This window comes from Leptodactylus fuscus, chromosome 11 (assembly GCF_031893055.1).
Source record: "Leptodactylus fuscus isolate aLepFus1 chromosome 11, aLepFus1.hap2, whole genome shotgun sequence".
NCBI classification, from domain to species: domain Eukaryota; kingdom Metazoa; phylum Chordata; class Amphibia; order Anura; family Leptodactylidae; genus Leptodactylus; species Leptodactylus fuscus.
Genome location: NC_134275.1, coordinates 66,016,403 through 66,037,399, shown reverse-complemented (window position 1 = coordinate 66,037,399; position 20,997 = coordinate 66,016,403). Strand labels below are relative to the sequence as shown.

The window sequence follows — 20,997 nt, the reverse complement described above, 5'->3', positions numbered from 1 at the left end:
ACTAGCTGGTACCCGCGACTTCGTCTGCGGTGATTGTAGAAGTGGGTATATACAGGCGCGGGTAAGGTTTTCGTACTGTGTATAAGGTATGGGATATGAAATGTAACTTTGTATCTTGTTTTTTCTGTAATTCAGAGAATACGTGAGACTTTTGTGTTGCAGTTACTTTGTATTTGAGCTGCTATACGGTGTTGTGAGAAACTGTACATAGTGACTTTAAGACAGAGGGATTTGAAGTTAACCCTTTCCCGCCGATGGCATTTTTTGATTTTCGTTTTTCATTCTTGACTCTTCTCTTTTTAAACCCCATAACTTTTTTATTTCTCCGCTCCCAGAGCCATATGAGGTCTTAATTTTTGCGGGACAAATTTTTCTTCATGATGCTTCCATTATTTAGTCTATATAATGTACTGGGAAGCAGGGAAAAAATTCAGAATGGGGTGGATTTGAAGAAAAAATGCATTTCTGCGACACTCTTACGGGCTTTGGTTTTACAGCGTTCACTGTGCAACCAAAATGACATGTCCCCTGTATTCTGTGTTTTGTTACGATTGTGGGGATACCAAATTTATATGGTTTTATTTACATTTTGACCCCTTAAAAAAAAATCCAAAACTGTGTTAAAAATTATTTTTTTTGAAAAGTCGCCATATTCCGACAGCCGTAACTTTTTTATACGTGCGTGTACGGGGATGTATAGGGCGTCTTTTTTTGAGGTACCGGGTGTACTTTGTAGTTCTACCATTTTCGGGAAATGTTATTGCTTTGATCACTTTTTATTCAAATTTTTATCAGAATCAAAACAGTGAAAAAAGGCGGTTTGGCACTTTTGACCATTTTTCCCGCTACGGCGTTTACCGAACAGGAAAAATATTTGTATAGCTTTGTAGAGCGGGCGATTTCGGACGCGGGGATACCTAACATGTATGTGTTTCACAGTTTTTAACTACTTTTATATGTGTTCTAGGGGAAGGGGGGTGATTTGAATTTTTAATCCTTTTTATTTGTTTTTCTATATTTTTTTACTTTTTTTTTTGCATTTATTAGACCGCCTAGGGGTATTGACATGGGTGGGCGGTGTCGCGGATTGTCACAGCGGTGGGGGTCGGCAAACATGGCTGCTCCGGAGCGTTAAAGAGAGCCTCCGGGAGTATCGGTAAGGTGAGGGGCAAAGTGGTAAAGTATATGTATATGAGATTGTGTGGGGTTAGGGGCGAGGCTGTAGAGGGCAATAGGAATTTTGGGGCTTGCTATGGTCCAAAGTGTGTGAGATTGCAGAGATGGTGGTGTGAGTTTGGGTTTTGTGGGGGTCCTGGCACAAACGTATGTGCGCTATTGTGACGAAAAGTAGCCTATTGCGCAATTGGGTGTATTAACTATGTTTGTGGAAAATTTCAGCCAAATCGGTCGAGCAGGTTTTGCGTGATTGAGGAACAAACATCCGAACATCCAAACTCACAAACCCACAAACTTTCACATTTATAATATTAATAGGATAGGATATAGACAATGCACAGTACCACTATATACGCTAGTGCACAGTACCGCTTCTCTTGCCCTGTATGCTGGGTGGTATTTGCAGTCTCTACTAATACTTGATATGTAGTTATTTGGGGGTCTTTATATATTCTGGGTTTTGAGAATTGTATTTCTATTTATTTTGGGGTCTGGCCTGAGGTCTGTTTTACTTTTGGAGTCAAGACTGAAGGGGCTGTCCAGTTAAAAAAAAACAAAAAACAAAAACTGAGCACAGGCAGAAGGTCCCGTCTTAACACTGAATATCAATCATAAGTGACAAAAGTTAAAGGGATATTTTCATCTCAGGATTTCAGTTGTCCTCCTGTCTCCTCTCCCCACCACTTCCTGGTTTTCAGCTTATTCCAGTTTAAAGCTCTTGCTTGCTCTGAATAGCACTTTTTTTTCCTCTGAATTTACATATACAGATAACATAGATACTGCTATAGAAATGTATCTATCCCTTGTCCATGCCTGAATGTTATATGCAGTGAGAGTGAGGTGTCACCGTCCTGATCTGTGAGCAGGAACCAGGGGCATACAATAATGAGAGAAATTTAGCTGTATCTCGCATAGCGATATATTGAGTTACACTCTTCAGTTAGCTTCGGTCTGAATATGATCCTTAAGATCGGAATACCCCTTTAGATGCAACAATCACCCTGTCATCAAGACTGCGGGGATTCACACTTATTTACCTATAATTTCCCCCCCCTAATCACCTTATACTTAATAGAGAAGACACAGACACAGAATTTTACTTCTGCGCGGGTAGAGGTCGGCCACAGCTTATTTATTTATAAAACTATGAAAACTGTAAACACTGAATTGCCATGGAAACCATTACCATACCTCCCAACCGTCCCGATTTCCGTGGGACATTCACGATTTGGGTGACATGTTCCGCGGTCCCGGTTGGAGGGAGGTATGTCCAGATTTCAACTCAGATCTGCGTCCTCTGAACACATATGTGGCTGAAGCAAGGAGCTGACACAGGTCAGCTCCTCACTTCGCCGCTGCCCGCCTCTCTCCCTGACACATATGCGGCTGAAGCAAGGAGCTGACCTGTGTCAGCTCCTCGCTTCAGCCGCATATGTGTCAGCGAGAGAGGCGCGCAGAGAGCGGCGAGGGAGCGGAGGAGAAGGTAAGTGTAATGTGGAGGTGGAACGTGAAACTGGGGGCAGATGAAGGAGAGGACGGCATGACACTGGGGGCAGAGATGGAGGGGACATGAATCTGGGGGCAGATGAAGGGTGTATATGAAACTGGGGGAGAGATAGAGGGGGGGGACATATAATTTACGGATGACTGTAGGAGGATTATACTGTGTGTGGGCACATGAAAAATTAACGAGTGGGCGGAGTCAACACAAAAGTGGGCAGGGCTAAATTTGCAGCAGTGCGCTACACGCGCCGCACATTTTCTCCCTCTTTCGGTTCTTCAAAAGTTGGGAGGTATGCGTTACCATGGCAAACAAAATTGTAAAACAACAACATGACTCAGTTGCATATCAGGGGAGAAATCCCGGCCCCATCCCGCAGAGGGGCAGACATAACTCCGTCTCCCCTACTTCCTCTGCATTACCGCCCTCCAGCAGTGACCGGCATAATAGAGACGAGGGTGCACTGAAAGAAAAAGAATTACCAAAAGAAAGAAAACAACTCCTCCGTCTCACAATAACGAAACCAATCACCGCACCAGCAGAACAACCACCACTTATACACATCAATTTTTTTTTTTTTTTTTTTTTTTTTTTTTTATGCAAACCCAAACAAGACCAACATGAACAATTTTTTTTTTTTTTTTAATTTATAAATACATAAACCACACGGAAGAAAAAGAGGGAGGGAGGGAGGGAGGGAAGATTCCACAGCTCGTCTCCGAGCTGAAAAGAGGAAGAGGGGCGTGTTCAACCTGGATAAAAAGGGAAGGGAGAAACCAAAGCCGGGCAGCAAGGAGGGGGAGGAGAGAGAAGGAAAAGGGAGTCGGATCAGACCAAGGCAAGATTAATAGGTAAGCCACAGGAACAGGAGGGGGAGAAAGAAAGAGAGAGTACATTGAGACTGAAACAAAACACTCACCCCGCAGTCTCTTGTGTACTCCTGCCGTCCGTCACTTTCCAAAAAATCATGCTACTGTCCAAAAGTTTCAGGCAAGTGAATAGTAAGAATACTTTAAACAATAGAAGTGTTAATAGTTTATTTTTGACAATTAACAAAATGATGTGAATGAAAAAAAGAGAAATATAAATGCAATCAACGTTTGGTGTGACCTTTGGAGGAGGAGTCCTGGAAGTGATGATCCGGCCCCCACAGATATAGCTCTGATCTCAACATCATCCAGTCTGTCTGGGATTACATGAAGAGACAGACGGATTGGAGAAAACCTACATTCATAGATCCGTGCTTTGTTCTCCAAGATGGCAGGAACAACGGTCTTGCCGAGTTCCTTCAAAAACTGTCTGCAAGTACAGAGAAGAACTTAAGGAAGGCAAAGGGCAAAGGTCAAATATTGATGGGATTTAGAGTTCTCTTTTATTCATTTTGTTAATTGACTGATCTCTAGACACAGGAACAGTATATTTGGGGTCCCACTCAACCACGGCATAGTAACTTGGGGAACACAGTAGATGAATTCTTTTACTTAATTTGTATTAAAAAATATTGGTGGTTACAAGATGGCTTATGGAGGGCAACAAGCCTAAATAGGTTTTGGGTCTCCAATTATTATACTCTGGGGTCTGAAAAGACCCCAGAGTATAATAATTGTTCATGGGTGTCCACTATAGGGACATAATACTGTGTGCAGGGGCCACTATAGGGACATAATACTGTGTACTGAGGCCACTATGGGGCATAATACTGTGTGCAGGGGCCACTATGGGGGATAATACTGTGTGCAGGGGCCACTATGGGACATAATACTGTGTGCAGGGGCCACTATGGGGACACAATACTGTGTGCAGGGGCCAATATGGGGGCCAATATAGTGTGTGCAGAAATGCGCGGGGGGGTGGTGGTGGTAGGGGTCAGTTGGTCGAGGTCTTCAGCGTCGGTCGGGGGGGGAGGGGGGGGCATGTCAAAAGTTCGCCACGGGGCCCCGCCATTCCTAGTTACGCCACTGCCTAGAATACATACAAAAGTGGACAATTACTGTGAAACACATACACATTAGGTATCCCTGTGCCTGACAGTGCCCAGTCTACTGAATATAGGGGATCTGCAGTGCTCCTGTTCCATCGGGAAGGGGTTAATAGGAGCACTGCAGATCCCATATATTCAGCCAGACTGTGGGAGGAGAAAAAAAAAAAAAAAAAGTCCTCAAACTCAGGGATGGGGCAGACAGACAACCAAAACACCCCCTCTCCTTCCCCAGCAACCAGCACCCAAAAACTCCAACCGTTTTAATTTTTTAAATTTTCCAGTAGCAGCTGCATTTCCCCCCTCGGCTTATACTCGGGTCAATAAGTTCTCCCAGTTTTTGTGGTAAAATTAGGGGGGGGGGGGGTCTGCTTATATTCGGGTCGGCTTATACTAGAGTATATACGGTATATAAATTTGGTATTGGTAGAATTGTATGGACCTGCAGAATACAGTTAATGTGTAATTATGGATGCACAGTGAATGTCATAAAAACCAAGCTCTGAGGGGTAACACAGTGGCTCACACTGCAGCTTTGCAGCGCTGGAGTCCTGGGTTCGAACCCTGCCAGGAACAACATTTGCAAGGAATTTGTATGTTCTCCCCGGGTTTGAGTGGATTTCCTTCCATTCTACAAAGACATACTGATAGGAAAAAAAAAAAAAAAAAGTGATGTACATTGTGATCCCTATATGGAGCTCACAATCTACATTTAAACAAAACAAAAACACAAGCTCGGAAAAATGTCGTGCAAACTTAGTTTTTCTGTAATTCTACCCCATTCTGATATTTCTTTCCAGTTTCCCAGTGTATCATAGAGAATATTAAATGGTAAAATTTGTCCTGCAAAAAAGAAGCCCTCATACAGCTCTGTAAATGGAAAAATAAAAGTTATAGTTTTTGGGAAGTGGGGTTAGAAGTTTTTTTTTTTAACCAGGTTTTGACATGACTGCGGGAACTTTCTATGGTCTGGAACTTATCAATAATGAGGTCAAGATTTCCACATGAAGATAACCCAATCAGATTTATGGTTCTCAGAACACGGCAATATAAAAACATGATGATTTTTTCTTCTTCAAAAAAGTCAAGATTGGTAAAGGACAAAAAAAAAAAAAAAAAATTATAAAAGTTTGGTATTGCTGTAATCGTACTGAACCATACAATAAGGATAATATGCTATATAAGCTGTATGTTCAACAGAACAACATTTCTGAAGTGAAAAATTGAATTAAAATGAAATGCAAATTGTTTTTTTCATCCAACTCAGAAAGGTTAAGTTTAGTTCTTAAAGGGGCTCTATCAGCAAAATCATGCTGATGAGCCCCACATATGCGTGCATAGCCTTTAAAAAGGCTATTCAGGCACCGTAAATGTTATATTAAACTACCCCCCCGTTTGAAAATAACAACTTAAAAAAGAATGTTCTCTACTTACTGAACGTGCACGCTGGGCGGGCATTCTGGGTGTGTCTTCATCTTCTTCCCCGCCTCTTCTTCCTCTGACGTCTTCGGGTCCCGTCCTCCTCCGGCGCTTGCTCGCGGACACTGATAAAAAAATAGCCCGGGCGCATGCGCAGGCTATTTTTTTTTATCAGTGTCCGCGAGCAAGCACCGGAGGAGGACGGGACCCGAAGACGTCAGAGGAAAAAGAGGCGGGGAAGAAGAAGACGGCGCACCCTGAATGCCCGCCCAGGGTGCACGTTCCGTAAGTAGAGAACATTCTTTTTTAAGTTATTTTAAAACGGGGGGGTAGTTTAATATAACATTTACAGTGCCTGAATAGCCTTTTTAAAGGCTATGCACGCATATGTGGGGCTCTATCAGCATGATTTTGCTGATAGAGCCCCTTTAAATGATAGTATCTAGAAATGAGAGAGTAGTATTCGATCGAATACCTCACTCCCATAGGAATGCATGTAAGCCTCCGAACCCCAAGGGGTTAAGCGCAGTGAATATTTGATGCGCTTAACCCCTTGGTGTTCGGCTGCTTACATGCATTCCTATGGGAGCGAGATATTCGATCGAATACTACTCGCTCATCTCTAATAGTATCCCAAAAAGGTGCCATTGAAAAATATAACATATCACATAGAAGAACAAGCCCTCAAACAGTTATAGTGACATAAACATGAAAAAGTTATGGCTCAATGAATTCTGAGACTCAAGGCCAAAACTGGGTGGGTTAAAGGGAGTCTGTCAGCAGGAAAATTGGTATCAAACTAATCCCAATACCTAGTAGAGCAGCTTCTACACTTTCCAACGATGGCTTTCTCATTCTGCATTGCAGCTCCATCTTCAGATAAATCAGCATATTATTCTTGTGCATATTAGCTGAATAGGGAATAATTGGCATCTCTTCTCTTACTGGGGTTACTGGACTTTCTTATTAAAGGGATTCTACCTGTAAAACCTTTTTTTTGTAGATAAGATGTTGGAATAGCGTTTAGAAAGGCTACTCGTCTCTTACCTTTAGACGTGGTCTCCGCTGCACCGTTCCTTAGAAATACCGGTTTTTACCAGTATGCAAATGAGTTCTCTCGCAGCGATGGGGGCGGGCCCCAGTGCTCAAACAGCAATGAGGGCGTCCCCACCGCTGCCAGAGAATTGTCTCCAGCGCCACCTCCTTCTTCGTCCGCAGCGTCATCTTCAATGTCTTCTTCCGGCGCAGGCTCATCTAAGGGCTATTCCGATGTCTTATCCACAAAACAAAAGGTTTTAATGGTAGAATCCCTTTAATGCTTACTGCTACTTATCCCAATACACAGATTTTTCTTAAAGGGGGAAGGTCAACAGTTTGTGGCACCCAGCTACTTCTACTTTGCAATAGTAAAAGGCATGGCTGTAGAGTCGGAGTTGTGGTCTGGCATTAAAATAAAATAAGTATAGCGTACAATTTAAAATATTGTATAATAAATTAGATATACAGTTTGTTACATATTTACTTTCATAGGATTTCAATCACTGTTTCTTAATTCGAGGATCTTTATTGCTTCTGACTGCCCTGGCCATTTATAAAAGAGTAGGAGCAGGAGTCAGAGTCAGGCTATGGAAAAACAGAGGAATCTGAGTCGATGGTAAAAGGAATAATATAAAAATAGTAATAAATTGCTCTTGGACAAATGATACTTTACTGCTGATTTCCACAAATGATGTAATTTTTCTTTATTTAATTTTTTTTTAGGGTTTTCGCAAAGGCCAAGAAATCATGGCCATGGAGCTCGTGGAGGACTATGACATCGACTATGACTATGGCCTAAACTTTACATTACCCACCAGACCAAAAGAAGAGCATGGTCACAATTTGGTCTCTCATTGGATCGCCGTATGCCTGTACATCCTTGTCTTCATACTTGGAGTACCAGGGAATGGATTTGTGGTGTGGATAACAGGCTTCGACATGAAACGCTCGGTGAACACCATATGGTTCCTAAATCTGGCCGTGGCCGATCTTCTGTGCTGTCTGTCTCTGCCAGTGGGTATCATGGAAATAGTCCTGGGATATTGGCCCCTGGGCCTCGTCGCCTGCAAGATTATTCCAGCCATTTTTTTAATCAATATGTACGCCAGCATCCTCCTCCTGACTATGATCAGCATTGATCGTTGCGCCTTAGTAATGAAGCCTGTATGGTGTCAGAACCACAGAACCTTGGGAAAGGCGTATATGGCATGTGCAGTGACATGGATCCTGGCGATCTTATTGAGTAGCCCAGGCCTTATTTTTCGGACCATTCAGGAAGACAATGGAAAAACACTTTGTGTACTTCACTATGGTTTGATTTCACATCGCAGACAGATGGTGCAAAGCATCATTGCCTTTTGTCATCTGCTCATTGGTTTTGTCATCCCGTTTTTGGTTATCATTTTCTGCTACACTATGCTGATACATAGGGTAAAGTTACGATTTACACAAAACACCAAGACCATGAAAGTATCTATAGTTGTCATCGTAGGCTTTTTTGTGTGTTGGTTTCCTTACCATGTGTTGAAAGCCATCCGGGCTATGAATGAAAATACTTCATCACTGTATATGTCTGTAGAAAAAGTTCAAGACATTTTTATCGCCCTGGCCTTCGTCAACAGTTGTATCAATCCCATAATTTATGTGCTAATTGGTCAAGGCTTCAAAAGGAAATTTAAGAATTCAATCAAGGTCATTCTAAAGAACGTCTTACAAGATGAGATGACTCCCTCTGATGACTCCAATAAGACAAGTCTACCATCCGAGTCAAAGAACACGGAGACTTCCATATAGTTCAATATAAGACTGTGCATAGATTGTGTGAGCCACCGGAACCAAGCATATCAACCAAGTCCTAGACATAGGACACACTCATGTATTCTTATAAGCTTAAGTAACTGTTACGTATACTGTATTTTTCTTGCTTTATATTGCATAAGATTCCTGTTATATAACAAATACATTAAAGCCGACTGAATGACATGTAGCTGATTGTTATTGCTATAAGGTCCCTTTCTCCTGGTCTGCCAAACCATTGAAGATGGGTTATCCAGAATCTTCTGCACAGATAGATCCTGATATGGGTGCAATTAAAATATATAATAGACATCTAAAAGGAACCATCCTGGAACTTCTGATAAACCGAGAAGGATCAGCTTTCCAATACTACGTAGACACTATGTAAATGTCTGGGGTAACATATTGAGATTAAGATCAACAAAATTGAGCATAGTACCCCAAAACGAGCCCTCATTACCTGAGGAGAGAAATGACTATGAAGATGTGAAATGTCAACGACAAGGTCAACTCTCTTCCCTACTCTGATATAGGATCAAGAGTAACAACATACCAGAAGCGAGCCCATCGCAAGCAGATTTGTTTCAATTCATTTTACATAAGATAAAAATGGATCCATTGACTTCTATTGGGTCCTTGTGTCTGTCAAAATGGACAAAGCTAGAGTATGTCTGTTTTTTTATGAAAAAAAACCCAATGTGATTGGATATAATGAAATCAATGTGTTCGTAAAACAGCCACGTAACGGACGCACTCGTGGAAAAAGGAAGTGAACGGCTCACGGCCGGACAGCTTTCTCACCCATTCAAATGATTGGGTCTGAAAGACTCCTGCAGGTTTCCGTCTCCTGCTCTGTTTTATGTAGGAAACGGAAACCTGCATAACGGAGTGCCGGGCGCAGATGTGAACGAGCCCTAAACAACTTTTTATCTAGTCTTCATAAAAACATATCCTACGATTTTGCTGTTGTGAAGTCTGTGTTAGCCCTTCACCTAGCCGACTGTCCAGTTAAATTTGCCATGGTCATACAGAGCCCTGCTGCTGGTTCTGTCTGCTCTCCTCCTCCCCCCCCCCCCTGAGTGTTACAGTTGTAACAGGGAGGGACATAAGGATGCACAGAGGCAGATAAGAGTGTGGACAAGGAGAAAAACTGCAGTTATTAGGAAGGACAGCAGGACTAGAACTTGTGACAAAAAGTAAGTGCCTTGTTTTTTCATATTTTCCCTTCCTATCTTCCAAAATTCATTTCTGTCTACATAGCTATGTGAGGGCTTATTCTTTGCATGACAAGTTGTACTTTCATTTGCCACCATTTTGGGGGGTGAAATTAAACAATATAAATTTTTTGCATTTTGTTATACGGCGTTCACTCTGCATTAATAATGATATGGCAGCTTTGTCTGGCGGGTTACTACAGTTACAGTGACCTATTTATATTGGTTTTTATTACGTTTTACAACTTTTACTAATGAAATGTAACTTTTTAAAAATGACGATTTTCCTGGGGTCACTGTATTCTGACACCTATAACTTTTTTTTAATGTACTATTGATGGAGATTTGTCAGGGCTCTCTAGTTGCAGGGCAAGTTGTACTTTCTATTGGTACCAATGTTTGGTATGTATCAGTTCTTGATCACGTTTTATTGTTACTTTTTAGGGAAAGCGAGTGGACCAAAGTTGGTTAATTTGCAAATTGCGATATATATATATATATATATATATATATATATATATATATATATATATATATATATATATATATGGGATAAATAGCCTACCCCACAAGGGGACTTAAAGCTGGGATCTCAGATCACCTGTGCAATGTTCTGCAATACACAGTCTTGTAGAACAACACACACTAGGCATTGGCAGTGAGGAGGCCATGGCAATCATTCGGTACACGCAATCTTGTCCAGGATGCTTTGTTCGCTATTGACCACAGCATCCAAGGGGTTAATTCACTGGAGCCAGAGTATCTTCCGACTCCGGCGGCTGGTTCCGGCCTTCGGCTGTGCAACACAGTGGAATACCGGAAGTAATGCCGCAGACACAGCTCCTGTGCCCGCAGCATGTCACGCCATACTATTATAATGCTGAGCATTAACTATATGCTCAGCGGGATGTAATAGCTCATCGCAGAGCGGGAAGGGTTTAATAATATGGTGCTCTATGGTGACCACTCAGCCTCCAACACTGAACAGTTCTATGTAAACGGGGGACAAAACTGCAATATACAGTACAATAATCCCCACATACACAGGCATGCAGGAGCTTCTGTCTACAGTCCTCATGTTCCTGTAGGAGCTTATAAGAGCACATCATATAACCCAAAGGTCCTCTGGTCATAGCAATATGACAACTCTGGACAAGAAGGAGAAATTATGAAGTTAACTGTTTGTGTTGTCTGTGATGTAAAATGTATCATGGGTGTAATTCTCAATATTTGCTTTTTCCAGTATATAGACACTGCACAACTTCCGTTACCGTGTATATAGACATTGCACAGCACTACTTCTGTTACCCTGTATATAGACATTGTACATAACAAATTCTCTTACCCTGTATATAGACACTGCACGGTACCACTTCTCTTACCTGTATGTAGACATTGCACAGCGCCACTTCTCTTACCCTGTATATAGTGTGCAGAACCACTCAGGTAAATGCTCGGTAGCAGTGCAGGAAACAGGGCCACAGACAATGGGTTGCCACACTCCTAGTCCTCACACACAGACTATTATCAGGCCTTGATTAGTCAGCTGACCTCCCTGGTGTGGGCTTTTACCAAACACCCTTTAGGAAAATAGCTGTGGGTGGGGACTACAACTCTCAACAGCTCCAGAGCATCTGGAGCTGCTGGGGGTTGTAGTTCTCAAAGGGGTCAGTGAAATTTAAACATTTTGGGGCAAAAGTGTGTGTGTGTGTCTCTGCTCAATCCTGCCGCCGCGGACACCGTCAACACACTAGTGACATTACCAGCAACAAGATGAACTCTATTGGTGCTTGCCAATAGGGGGCGGGCACAAAAATGTAGGCATGTTCTTTGCTGCTGCGTGATGCCGGCAGCTTCAGGGCCGCGATCTGGCCGTTCACCACTTGTAGTACTCATGTTCCCAAAGCAAATGCATCAGATCGTCATGGTTAGGGGCCTTATCGGGCCCCTGACCAATGCATTTGCATTGGGAACATGTGGACTTATGCTCGGGGCCCACTGGGGGATTCCCTGGTTGCCAGGTGGGCCAGTCCGACCCTGCACAGCACCACTTCTCTTATTATTATAATATTATACATTTTTTCCCCTGATACATACCAGTAGAACAGAGGTCTGTCTGATCTCTAAAGTGAATGGGAGTCTATCCGTACATTTGACATTTTATGTGCAGTTTCCCTAGCGCATTTGCCCACCATGTTTACTAAATATGATGTCAAGAAACTTAGAAAACCATATTACAGAAGTGGTTTTACATTTGTGGTCACTTCCCATTAAATTCAATGGGAAATACAGAAGCAGCTGAGCTACACCAAATGGATTTCATTTCATATCCAATTTGTAACGTGTAACAGTTTGTTGAGGTTAAAAATAAAATAAAATACTGAATGTATATATGTAAGGGGGGTCAGGATCTTTAGACCCAGGAACAGTATATTCGGGACCCCATTTGACAATGGCATAGTAACTTTGAGAACACAGTAGATGAACAAAAATAGTCGTTTTATTTCTGTTAAAAATTTTGCCGGTTCCAATACAGCTTATGAAAGGCAACAATCCTAAGGCTAAGGCCTCACGTAATGGATCACAGCAAAAAAGTGCTGCAGGAAAAACCACAGCAGCAAGGCCTTGTGCTTTCCCCAGCAGGAGGAGAAACATCCCTAAAGCCATCTTCAGCTAATCTGTTTAGGAATAAAACACTGATTTTCATAAAAAATGGAGCTGCAATGCAGATACAGAAAGGCACCTTTGGAAAGTGTAGAAGCCGCTCCACAAGGTCTGATACTGATTTTCTTGATGACATACTCCCTTTAAAAATTTAGCGTCAAACGCTTTCTTAGTAACGCTTGGTGGTGCTTATCCCAATAAATGGATTTCTCCTATAGGTGAGGACAACAGTTTGCGCCACCGGGCTACCTCTAATGAGTTATAGTAAAAAGCCTGGCTACAGAGTCGGAGTGGTGGTCTAGGAGTTGCAGGCTGGCATCAAAAGAAATTGGACAAATTATACTTTACTGCTGATTCCCACAAATGATGTAAGTTTTTTGTTCTTTTTTTAAGGTTTTCACAGAGGCCAAGAAATCTTTAGGTGGCCATGGAGTTCTTGGATGACTATGAAATCTACTATGACCTAAACTTTACATTACCCACCATAATGAGTCCAAAAGATGAGTATGGTCACAATTTGGTCTCTCATTGGATCGCCGTATGCCTGTACATCCTTGTCTTCATACTTGGAGTGCCGGGGAATGGATTTGTGGTGTGGATAACAGGCTTTGAAATGAAACGCTCGGTCAACACCACATGGTTCCTAAATCTGGCAGTGGCCGATCTTCTGTGCTGTCTGTCTCTGCCAGTGGGTATCATGGAAATAGTCCTGGGATATTGGCCCCTGGGCCTCGTCGCCTGCAAGATTATTCCAGCCATTTTTTTAATCAATATGTACGCCAGCATCCTCCTCCTGACTATGATCAGCATTGATCGTTGCGCCTTAGTAATGAAACCTGTATGGTGTCAGAACCACAGAACCTTGGGAAAGGCGTATATGGCATGTGCAGTGACATGGATCCTGGCGATCTTATTGAATAGCCCAGGTCTTATTTTTCGGACCATTTGGGAAGACAATGGAAAAGCATTTTGTGTACTTCACTATGGTTTGGTTAAACATCACAGACAGATGGTGCAAAACATCATTGCCTTTTGTCACCTGCTGATTGGTTTTGTCATCCCGTTTTTGGTTATCATTTTCTGCTACACTATGCTGATACATAGGGTAAAGTTACGATTTACACAAAACACCAAGACCACGAAAGTATCTATTGTTGTCATCGTAGGCTTTTTTGTGTGTTGGTTTCCTTACCATGTGTTGAAAGCCATCTGGGCTATGAATGAAAATACTTCATCACTGTATATGTCTGTAGAAAAAGTTCAAGACATTTTTATCGCCCTGGCCTTCGTCAACAGTTGTATCAATCCCATCATTTATGTGCTAATTGGTCAAGGCTTCAAAAGGAAATTTAAGAATTCAGTCAAGGTCATTCTAAAGAACGTCTTACAAGATGAGATGACTCCCTCTGATGACTCCAATAAGACAAGTCTAACATCAAAGAACACAGAGACTTCCATATAGTTCCATTTAAGACTGATTCACCTTTGTATAGTTTGTGACACGGATATTATAATCATTGTTAATATCCCTCCCTGCTCTGCGCTGTACTATTACATTACACTGTGCCAGGTATCCATGTAGCATTGTACACTGTGTCATGTATCCATGCAGCAGAGATTACTTCTGTGTTCTGGCAGTATGGTATAGTCATATACTCTAACTCCAGCAGATTAAGACGTCAAGTACCATAACCAATATCGATCACGGCTTCTAGGTAATCAGAGGAGGGGGATCTTTATCTTTCACCCCCATTAGCCTCCCCTGTCATGAGATTGTGGGATTGAGAGGGGTCTCCAGGAGACCAATCAATAGCTGACTTGGCCTAGTACACATAGACAGTAATGTACCATATACTGCAATGTAAAAAATATTGCTGTATATTGTACAGGGGGTCAAGCAAGTTTAGAGAAAAATAAATATATTTTTTAAAAAAACTACAAAAAAAAAAAACATTGAGCAATGCTGTATCTGTGTAAGTCTGACCTTTCCAAACATGAACATAAATGAAAGACATTAATTCAGGAGTTTATGCTATAATTCACCTGTTTTGGGTACATTGTACATTGTTTTTACTACTTCTTAAAGGGATTCTATCATTACAATCCCTTTTTCTCAGCACTACCATGTCAGAATAACGTTAAAAAAGGCTATTCTTCTCCTACCTTTAGAATTCTAATCCACGTCGCCGGTTTTCTACGTATGCAAATGAGTCTCCAGACAGTACAGGGGGCAGTTCCCCTGCACTCAAACAGCACAGGGGCATCCCCTGTGCTGCCTGAAGACTCTCCAGCGTGCCCTTCTTTTTCTACAGTCACACGCATCCTCCTGCGTCTTCTTCCGTTGAAACCGCCTTCATTCGTGTAGCAGCCACAGAAAAATGGCCGACAAGACATGCGCAGTCAACGCATGTTGGCCATTTTCTGTGGCCATTGCATGAGTGTACTGCATATGCACAGTACGCTTGTGTAGTTCTACGAAGTACAGAGCATATTGAGCATGCTCAGTAGCTCTGTACTGGCATCACTTACACGGAAGAAGACGCAGGAGGATGCGCGCGGCTGTAGAAGAATGGCATCACTGGTGAGTCTTCAAGCAGCACAGGAGACGTTGTCTGGAGACTCATTTGCTTACGGAGAAAACCAAGAATATCACTGGAACGGTGGAACGAAGAAAAATTCTAAAGGTGGGGAAGTGTAGCCGTTCTTAAGGCTATTTCTACGTAGTAGTACTGAAAAATGATAGAATCCCTTTACTATGTCATGATTGTGCTAATAGGGTAACGCCAGATGGTACTGCTATTATGCCTAGTTTAATACCTGTCATATCCCATGGCCACTTTGTGTGTGTGTGTGTGTGGGGGGGGGGGGGGGTGTCCGAAAAACGCGATGAAGTTTAGTAAATACAATGCTCAACTCAGATTATTATCCCTCATCATGTTTTAAGGGAGTTTGTGACCAGATCCCAGTATATCAACCAAGCTGTAGACATATCACCCAGTCATGTGTTCTTATAAGCTTATGTAAATGTTATGTAGGGTTGAGCGATCGGGATCGGAAAAGATCAGATTCCGAACGGCGATCGAGTAAATTTCACGATCGCGATCGGAATTCCGATCCCGATCTTTTTTGGCGGGATCGAGTTCGGAGGTTATTTCCCACAATGCTTTGCTACTGGCCAAGCATTGTAGGAAAAGCTAACAATGTTAGCTACTACTACAATGTACAGTAATGCAAATGTAGCAGAGTCCAGTATACTGGACTATACTGCCATATACTGGACTCTGCTACATCTGCATTACTGTACATTGACTTGTCTATCTACTCTTCTGCTTCGTCCCTGCTTTACCGTATACTCAGCTCTGCTACATCTCAGATGTAGCAGAGCTGAGTATACAGTAAAGCAGGGACGAAGCAGAAGAGTAGATAGACAAGTCAATATACAGTAGTATCTATCTACTCGCGGACTTCAGCCATGGCTTATTATATGGCGAGTGCCTTGTCGTCCTCACAAAGCGATTAAAAAACAATGTTTCATGGCCATTTAAGTGTTCCCTTGCTCTTTCTATGCATTCTAAAAACTTGTACGTATTTTTTGGTAACTTTTTATAGCTTTTGAAAATGATCTTAGAAAAAAAAAAAATCCCATTGACTTGCACTAGGATCGGAATTGGGATCGAGCTGGGTTCGAATGGAAAATGATCGGAGATCGGATTTCAAAATCGATCCTGAAATCTCAAGATTGGCTCAACCCTAATGTTATGTATATTTTTCTTGCTTCTGTACGTAATTTATATCGCATGAGATTCCTGTTATATAACAAATGCATTAAAGCTGATTGAATGACATGTAGCTGGTTGGGTCCTTTTCTCCTGGTCTGCAAAACCATTGAAGATAGGTTATCCAGAATCTTCTGCACAGACATGGGTAAAATTATAATATATGTTGCATCTTGTCTATTACAAAAGTAAGGAAATATCTATAGACAACTAGAAGGAACGATCTAGAAACTTCTGACTAACCAAGAATGTTCAGCTCTGCGGCAAAATCTGTAACAAAAAAAGCTGCGTCTCAGTAATGTGCAACCTTAGGGTCCATTCACACGGAGGAAAATGGCGTTTGTTTGTGTAATGACAGTCACTTCTATTACAAAAGTGTTTGACCTCTGCATAAGCAATGCCGCCCCTGCTACCTCTTGTGTCACCCCCTCTACCTCATAGATTGTAAGCTCTTGCGAGCAGAGCCCTCAGTCCCATTGTGTGAAATGACTTTCTTTACAATGCATCTTTCTGTCTGTATTTGAACCCTACAAATTGTACAGCGCTGCGGAATATGTTGGCGCTATAGAAATAAAATGTATTATTATTATATGGCGCTGAATTTTCCACGCTGAAAAAAAGCCCCCCATTGATTGAAAAAAAGCTATCAGCACCCATTGAAATCAATGGGAGGCCAAATATAGCGCCATTTTCCTCTGTGTGAATGGACCCTTAGGCTAAAACATTTATTATTGACCCCCAGACCCCTTCACTTCTACTTCATCACCAGGATTATTCTAATAACTCTATCAATCCCCATTTCAGGGCTCTGCAAGTTTTCCGCAGCTTTGGCCATATTGGTAGTCTAGGGTAGGGATTAGAGATACTACGGTATTCGAAATACTCGTACTCGATCGAGTACCACTCGCTATTCGAATGTAAAAATTCGATGCAGAACCAGCATTGATTGGCCGAATGCTATACAGTCGGCCAATCATCGTTGGTTCTTCTCCTACCTTTAGAAGTCTTCTCCGTGCAGCTTCCCCGCGGTGTCTTCCGCTTATAGTGCGGACATGCGCAGTCGGCTCTGCCCAGGCCCGATGCCTGGCAGAGTGAATTCAGAGCCGGAAGATGCCGCAGGGAAGCTGCACAGAGAAGACTTCTCGGAGGATCCAGCCCGACCCTCACTCGTGGACTTGGTAAGTGTAATTTGAGCCATTTGTACCACCTCATTATCTCTTTTCTTATATATGTTTTAACATGTATTTAAATAAAGTCTGATATATTTTTGTTAAACATTTTTTGTGGCATTGCGCTTTTTTAGCATAGTGTTTCAAGATAGAAAGAAGGTAGTATGACTATAGCCTGATTTAAATGGTGTCTCTTTGTATTAATATTCCCCCAATATCCCCTGATACCCGCATGATATAACCAATCCCCCCAATGTGCTCTAAGACCATCAATGTCACCTGCTGCCACCATGTTTTTATACCCTCCTGTAATGTAACCTGATTCCCCCAATAATATAATCCCCCACAATGTCCCCTTATTATAACCCCCCCGATGTGTGAATATTATACTCACCTCTGCCATCCCGCGGTGACGCTGCTTCTTCTTCCAGATTGTGAGCCACATACAAGGTACTGGGAGTTCTGAGAGGACATGAGTGACCCGACACGGGGGACACAAGGCAGTGATTATTCCACCATCTGTACCAGGACATGTAACTTGTCTGTTCTCCTCGCGCCTTGTAGACCCCAGGGTACTTTTAACCTATATATCAGAGTGGTAGGGCAGGAGGCCTATAGCTTACTGCTCTACCGGAGGCTCAGAATCACATCGGTGGAACCTTTTATCACTGTCTTTGCAAACCTGCCAAATATTTAACAAGTAGATCAACAGAACTGGGGAGAAGCGGCTTCATCTCACCCCTACAGGTGACTCTATAGGCCGTTTTTGGCGGTGTCAGGATCACCACTTCCACCCAGGGATCTCCAAATAAGTGCAGTGTCTCTGCTGTCTTTGCCTCTGGTCTTCAACCCACGGCCTACAAGCTGGTCTCTTACGTTACAAGGACAAACCCAGGCTTGTCCTCCAGGTTCCAGGCCAACTCAGTCTCTTGATAAGATGACGTCTTCCATGTTGTTGAGGGTTCACAACTGGATCTGTGCTGTACCCATCCCAACTAGCAACATGGACTCTTTTCCATTTTTCTGTCTGCAACATTGTCTAGCCTCTCCAATGGTAGTTCTGTGGCTCAGCCCCATTGTCTACGTACTGGACCCTACTCGGTTCACAGGTGCCATACTGAAGACCCTGCCTCTGTCCTACGGAGACATCTTGGGGCTTTTTGGATCTATGGAACCAGCTACCCCCAATGGCCAGGGACGAGACTTCTGCACTACAAATACAGGAGGAAAGTACTGAAGTACATTTACACTCATAAATAATGATTCTGGAAGGGGGCAAATACTTTTTTTTACAATGCTTACATTGGACGTGACTAGAAAGAAATAATAATAATTGTGGCTCCTGATGGGTTGTCGATATAATTGGGTGATGGTTCTGCTGCAGATTGTGTCCTCTGGGAGGTAGAACGCCGAGCATGTACTAGGAGATGGTAATAATTGACCTCCCGGGTCTGAAGCCTCCATGATATGTACAGTATGTATATATATATATATATATATATATATATATATATATATATATATATATATATGTAACAAAGAATGGACTGAATGAGACACGTGCGGCACCGCAGCATCACACAAACCCCTGACAGATGCACTCCATGAAGGTTATATGAAAGTCTGCTCTGTCACTTTAAGCTGTCAGCATAGAATCGGTGCAGAATATGGATAATAACATTCCTATGGGGTCTGACAGATGTAGCAGTGCTGACTACTGAGTCCCCGCTGTGTGAGGCTAGGGATAATGCATGCTCAAAGCACTCTGACTATAGATAATATTAGATCAGGAGTATACGGAGCCCAAGACAAGACTAAGAAGCATCCAAAGACCAGGCTAAACAGAGCCCTAGGTCAGAACTAGATACAGCCCAAGACAGGACTAGACACAATACAGGACAAGGCCAGACACAGCCCAAGGATAGGTCTAGACATGGCCCAAAAGCAGGCTACACCAGGCCAATACAGGACTAGATACAGTCCAAGACAGGACTAGATACAGTCCAAGACAGGACTAGACACAATCTAGGACAGGGTCAGACACAGCCCAAGAATAGGTCTAGACACGGCCCAATACAGGACTAGATACAGTCCAAGACAGGACTAGATACAGCCCAAGACAGGACAAGGTCAGACACAGCCCAAGACCAGGACTAGATACAGTCCAAGGACAGGTGTAGACTCAATCCAGGACAAGGTCAGACACAGCCCAAGACCAGGACTAGATACAGTCCAAGACAGGACTAGACCCGATCCAGGACAGGGTCAGACACAGCCCAAGAATAGGTCTAGACACAGCCCAAGAATAGGTCTAGACACAGCCCAAGACCAGGCTACACACAGCCCAATACAGGACTAGATACAGCCCAAGGACAGGAATAGACACAATCCAGGACAAGGCCAGACACAACCCAAGACCAGGACTGAACACAATCCAAGACAGGCGAGGACTTCAGCGAAGATTAGGACCAGATCAGGACAACCAAGAACTTCCATCATATTAAACCTCAAAGAGAACACAAAACAAAACAGCACCGAGCAAAAACCGATGATAATGTAGTAATTTTTAAAATATGGTTGGTACAAAAAAAGTATAAAAAGTAATATCTATTTAGACCCGATGGCCTCTCACCTGTTCAGGATGTGAAACTGACGTGCACAACCATGTGTAAGGGAACATTCACACAGTAACGCCGAGCGTGTATCACAGCCGTACACGCCAGCGCTACGGCAGGCTGCCGAACGCTTCCCTTTAACTTCAATGGGAGCGCTCGTAATGGGTTCAGTCTGTAAAGAAAGAATAAATAATTGAGTTATCAGCTGCTAAAATGTGTATACATTTTTTTGGGACACCCGGTATATACGCGCGCATATATATGGGACACCCTGGATATGCGCGCGCATATATATGCGAGACCCTGTATATGTGCACGTATATATATGGGACACCCGCGCCCATGTGTGCGTGCGTTTTTTTTGGACACCCTGTATTTGCGAGTGCATATGTATGCGCTCGCATATATATCTCAGACTGAATCTGGCTCTGAGCTCTCATACCGATTCTGGCTCTGACCTCTCATACCTATTCCGGTTCTGACCTTTCATACTGCTTCTGGCTCTGACCTCTCAGACTGATTCTGGCTCTGACCTCTCAGACTGATTCTGGCTCTGACCTCTCAGACTGATTCTGGCTCTGATCTCTCACACTGATTCTGGCTCTGACCTCTTATATTGCTTCTGGCTCTGACCTCTCAGACTGCTTCTA

At 42.8% G+C, this 20,997-nt stretch overlaps 2 protein-coding genes across 2 annotated transcripts; both read left to right on the top strand.

The window, feature by feature from the left end:
- Positions 1 to 7,859: 7,859 nt before the first annotated feature.
- LOC142185494 (C5a anaphylatoxin chemotactic receptor 1-like) lies at positions 7,860 to 8,906 on the top strand. The gene has a single exon (XM_075260922.1). It carries the CDS (start codon positions 7,860 to 7,862, stop codon positions 8,904 to 8,906), a length of 1,047 nt encoding a protein of 348 aa, XP_075117023.1.
- Positions 8,907 to 13,214: 4,308 nt separating this feature from the next.
- LOC142184394 (C5a anaphylatoxin chemotactic receptor 1-like) lies at positions 13,215 to 14,249 on the top strand. Its single transcript, XM_075259237.1, has one exon. It carries the CDS (start codon positions 13,215 to 13,217, stop codon positions 14,247 to 14,249), a length of 1,035 nt encoding a protein of 344 aa, XP_075115338.1.
- Positions 14,250 to 20,997: the final 6,748 nt, after the last annotated feature.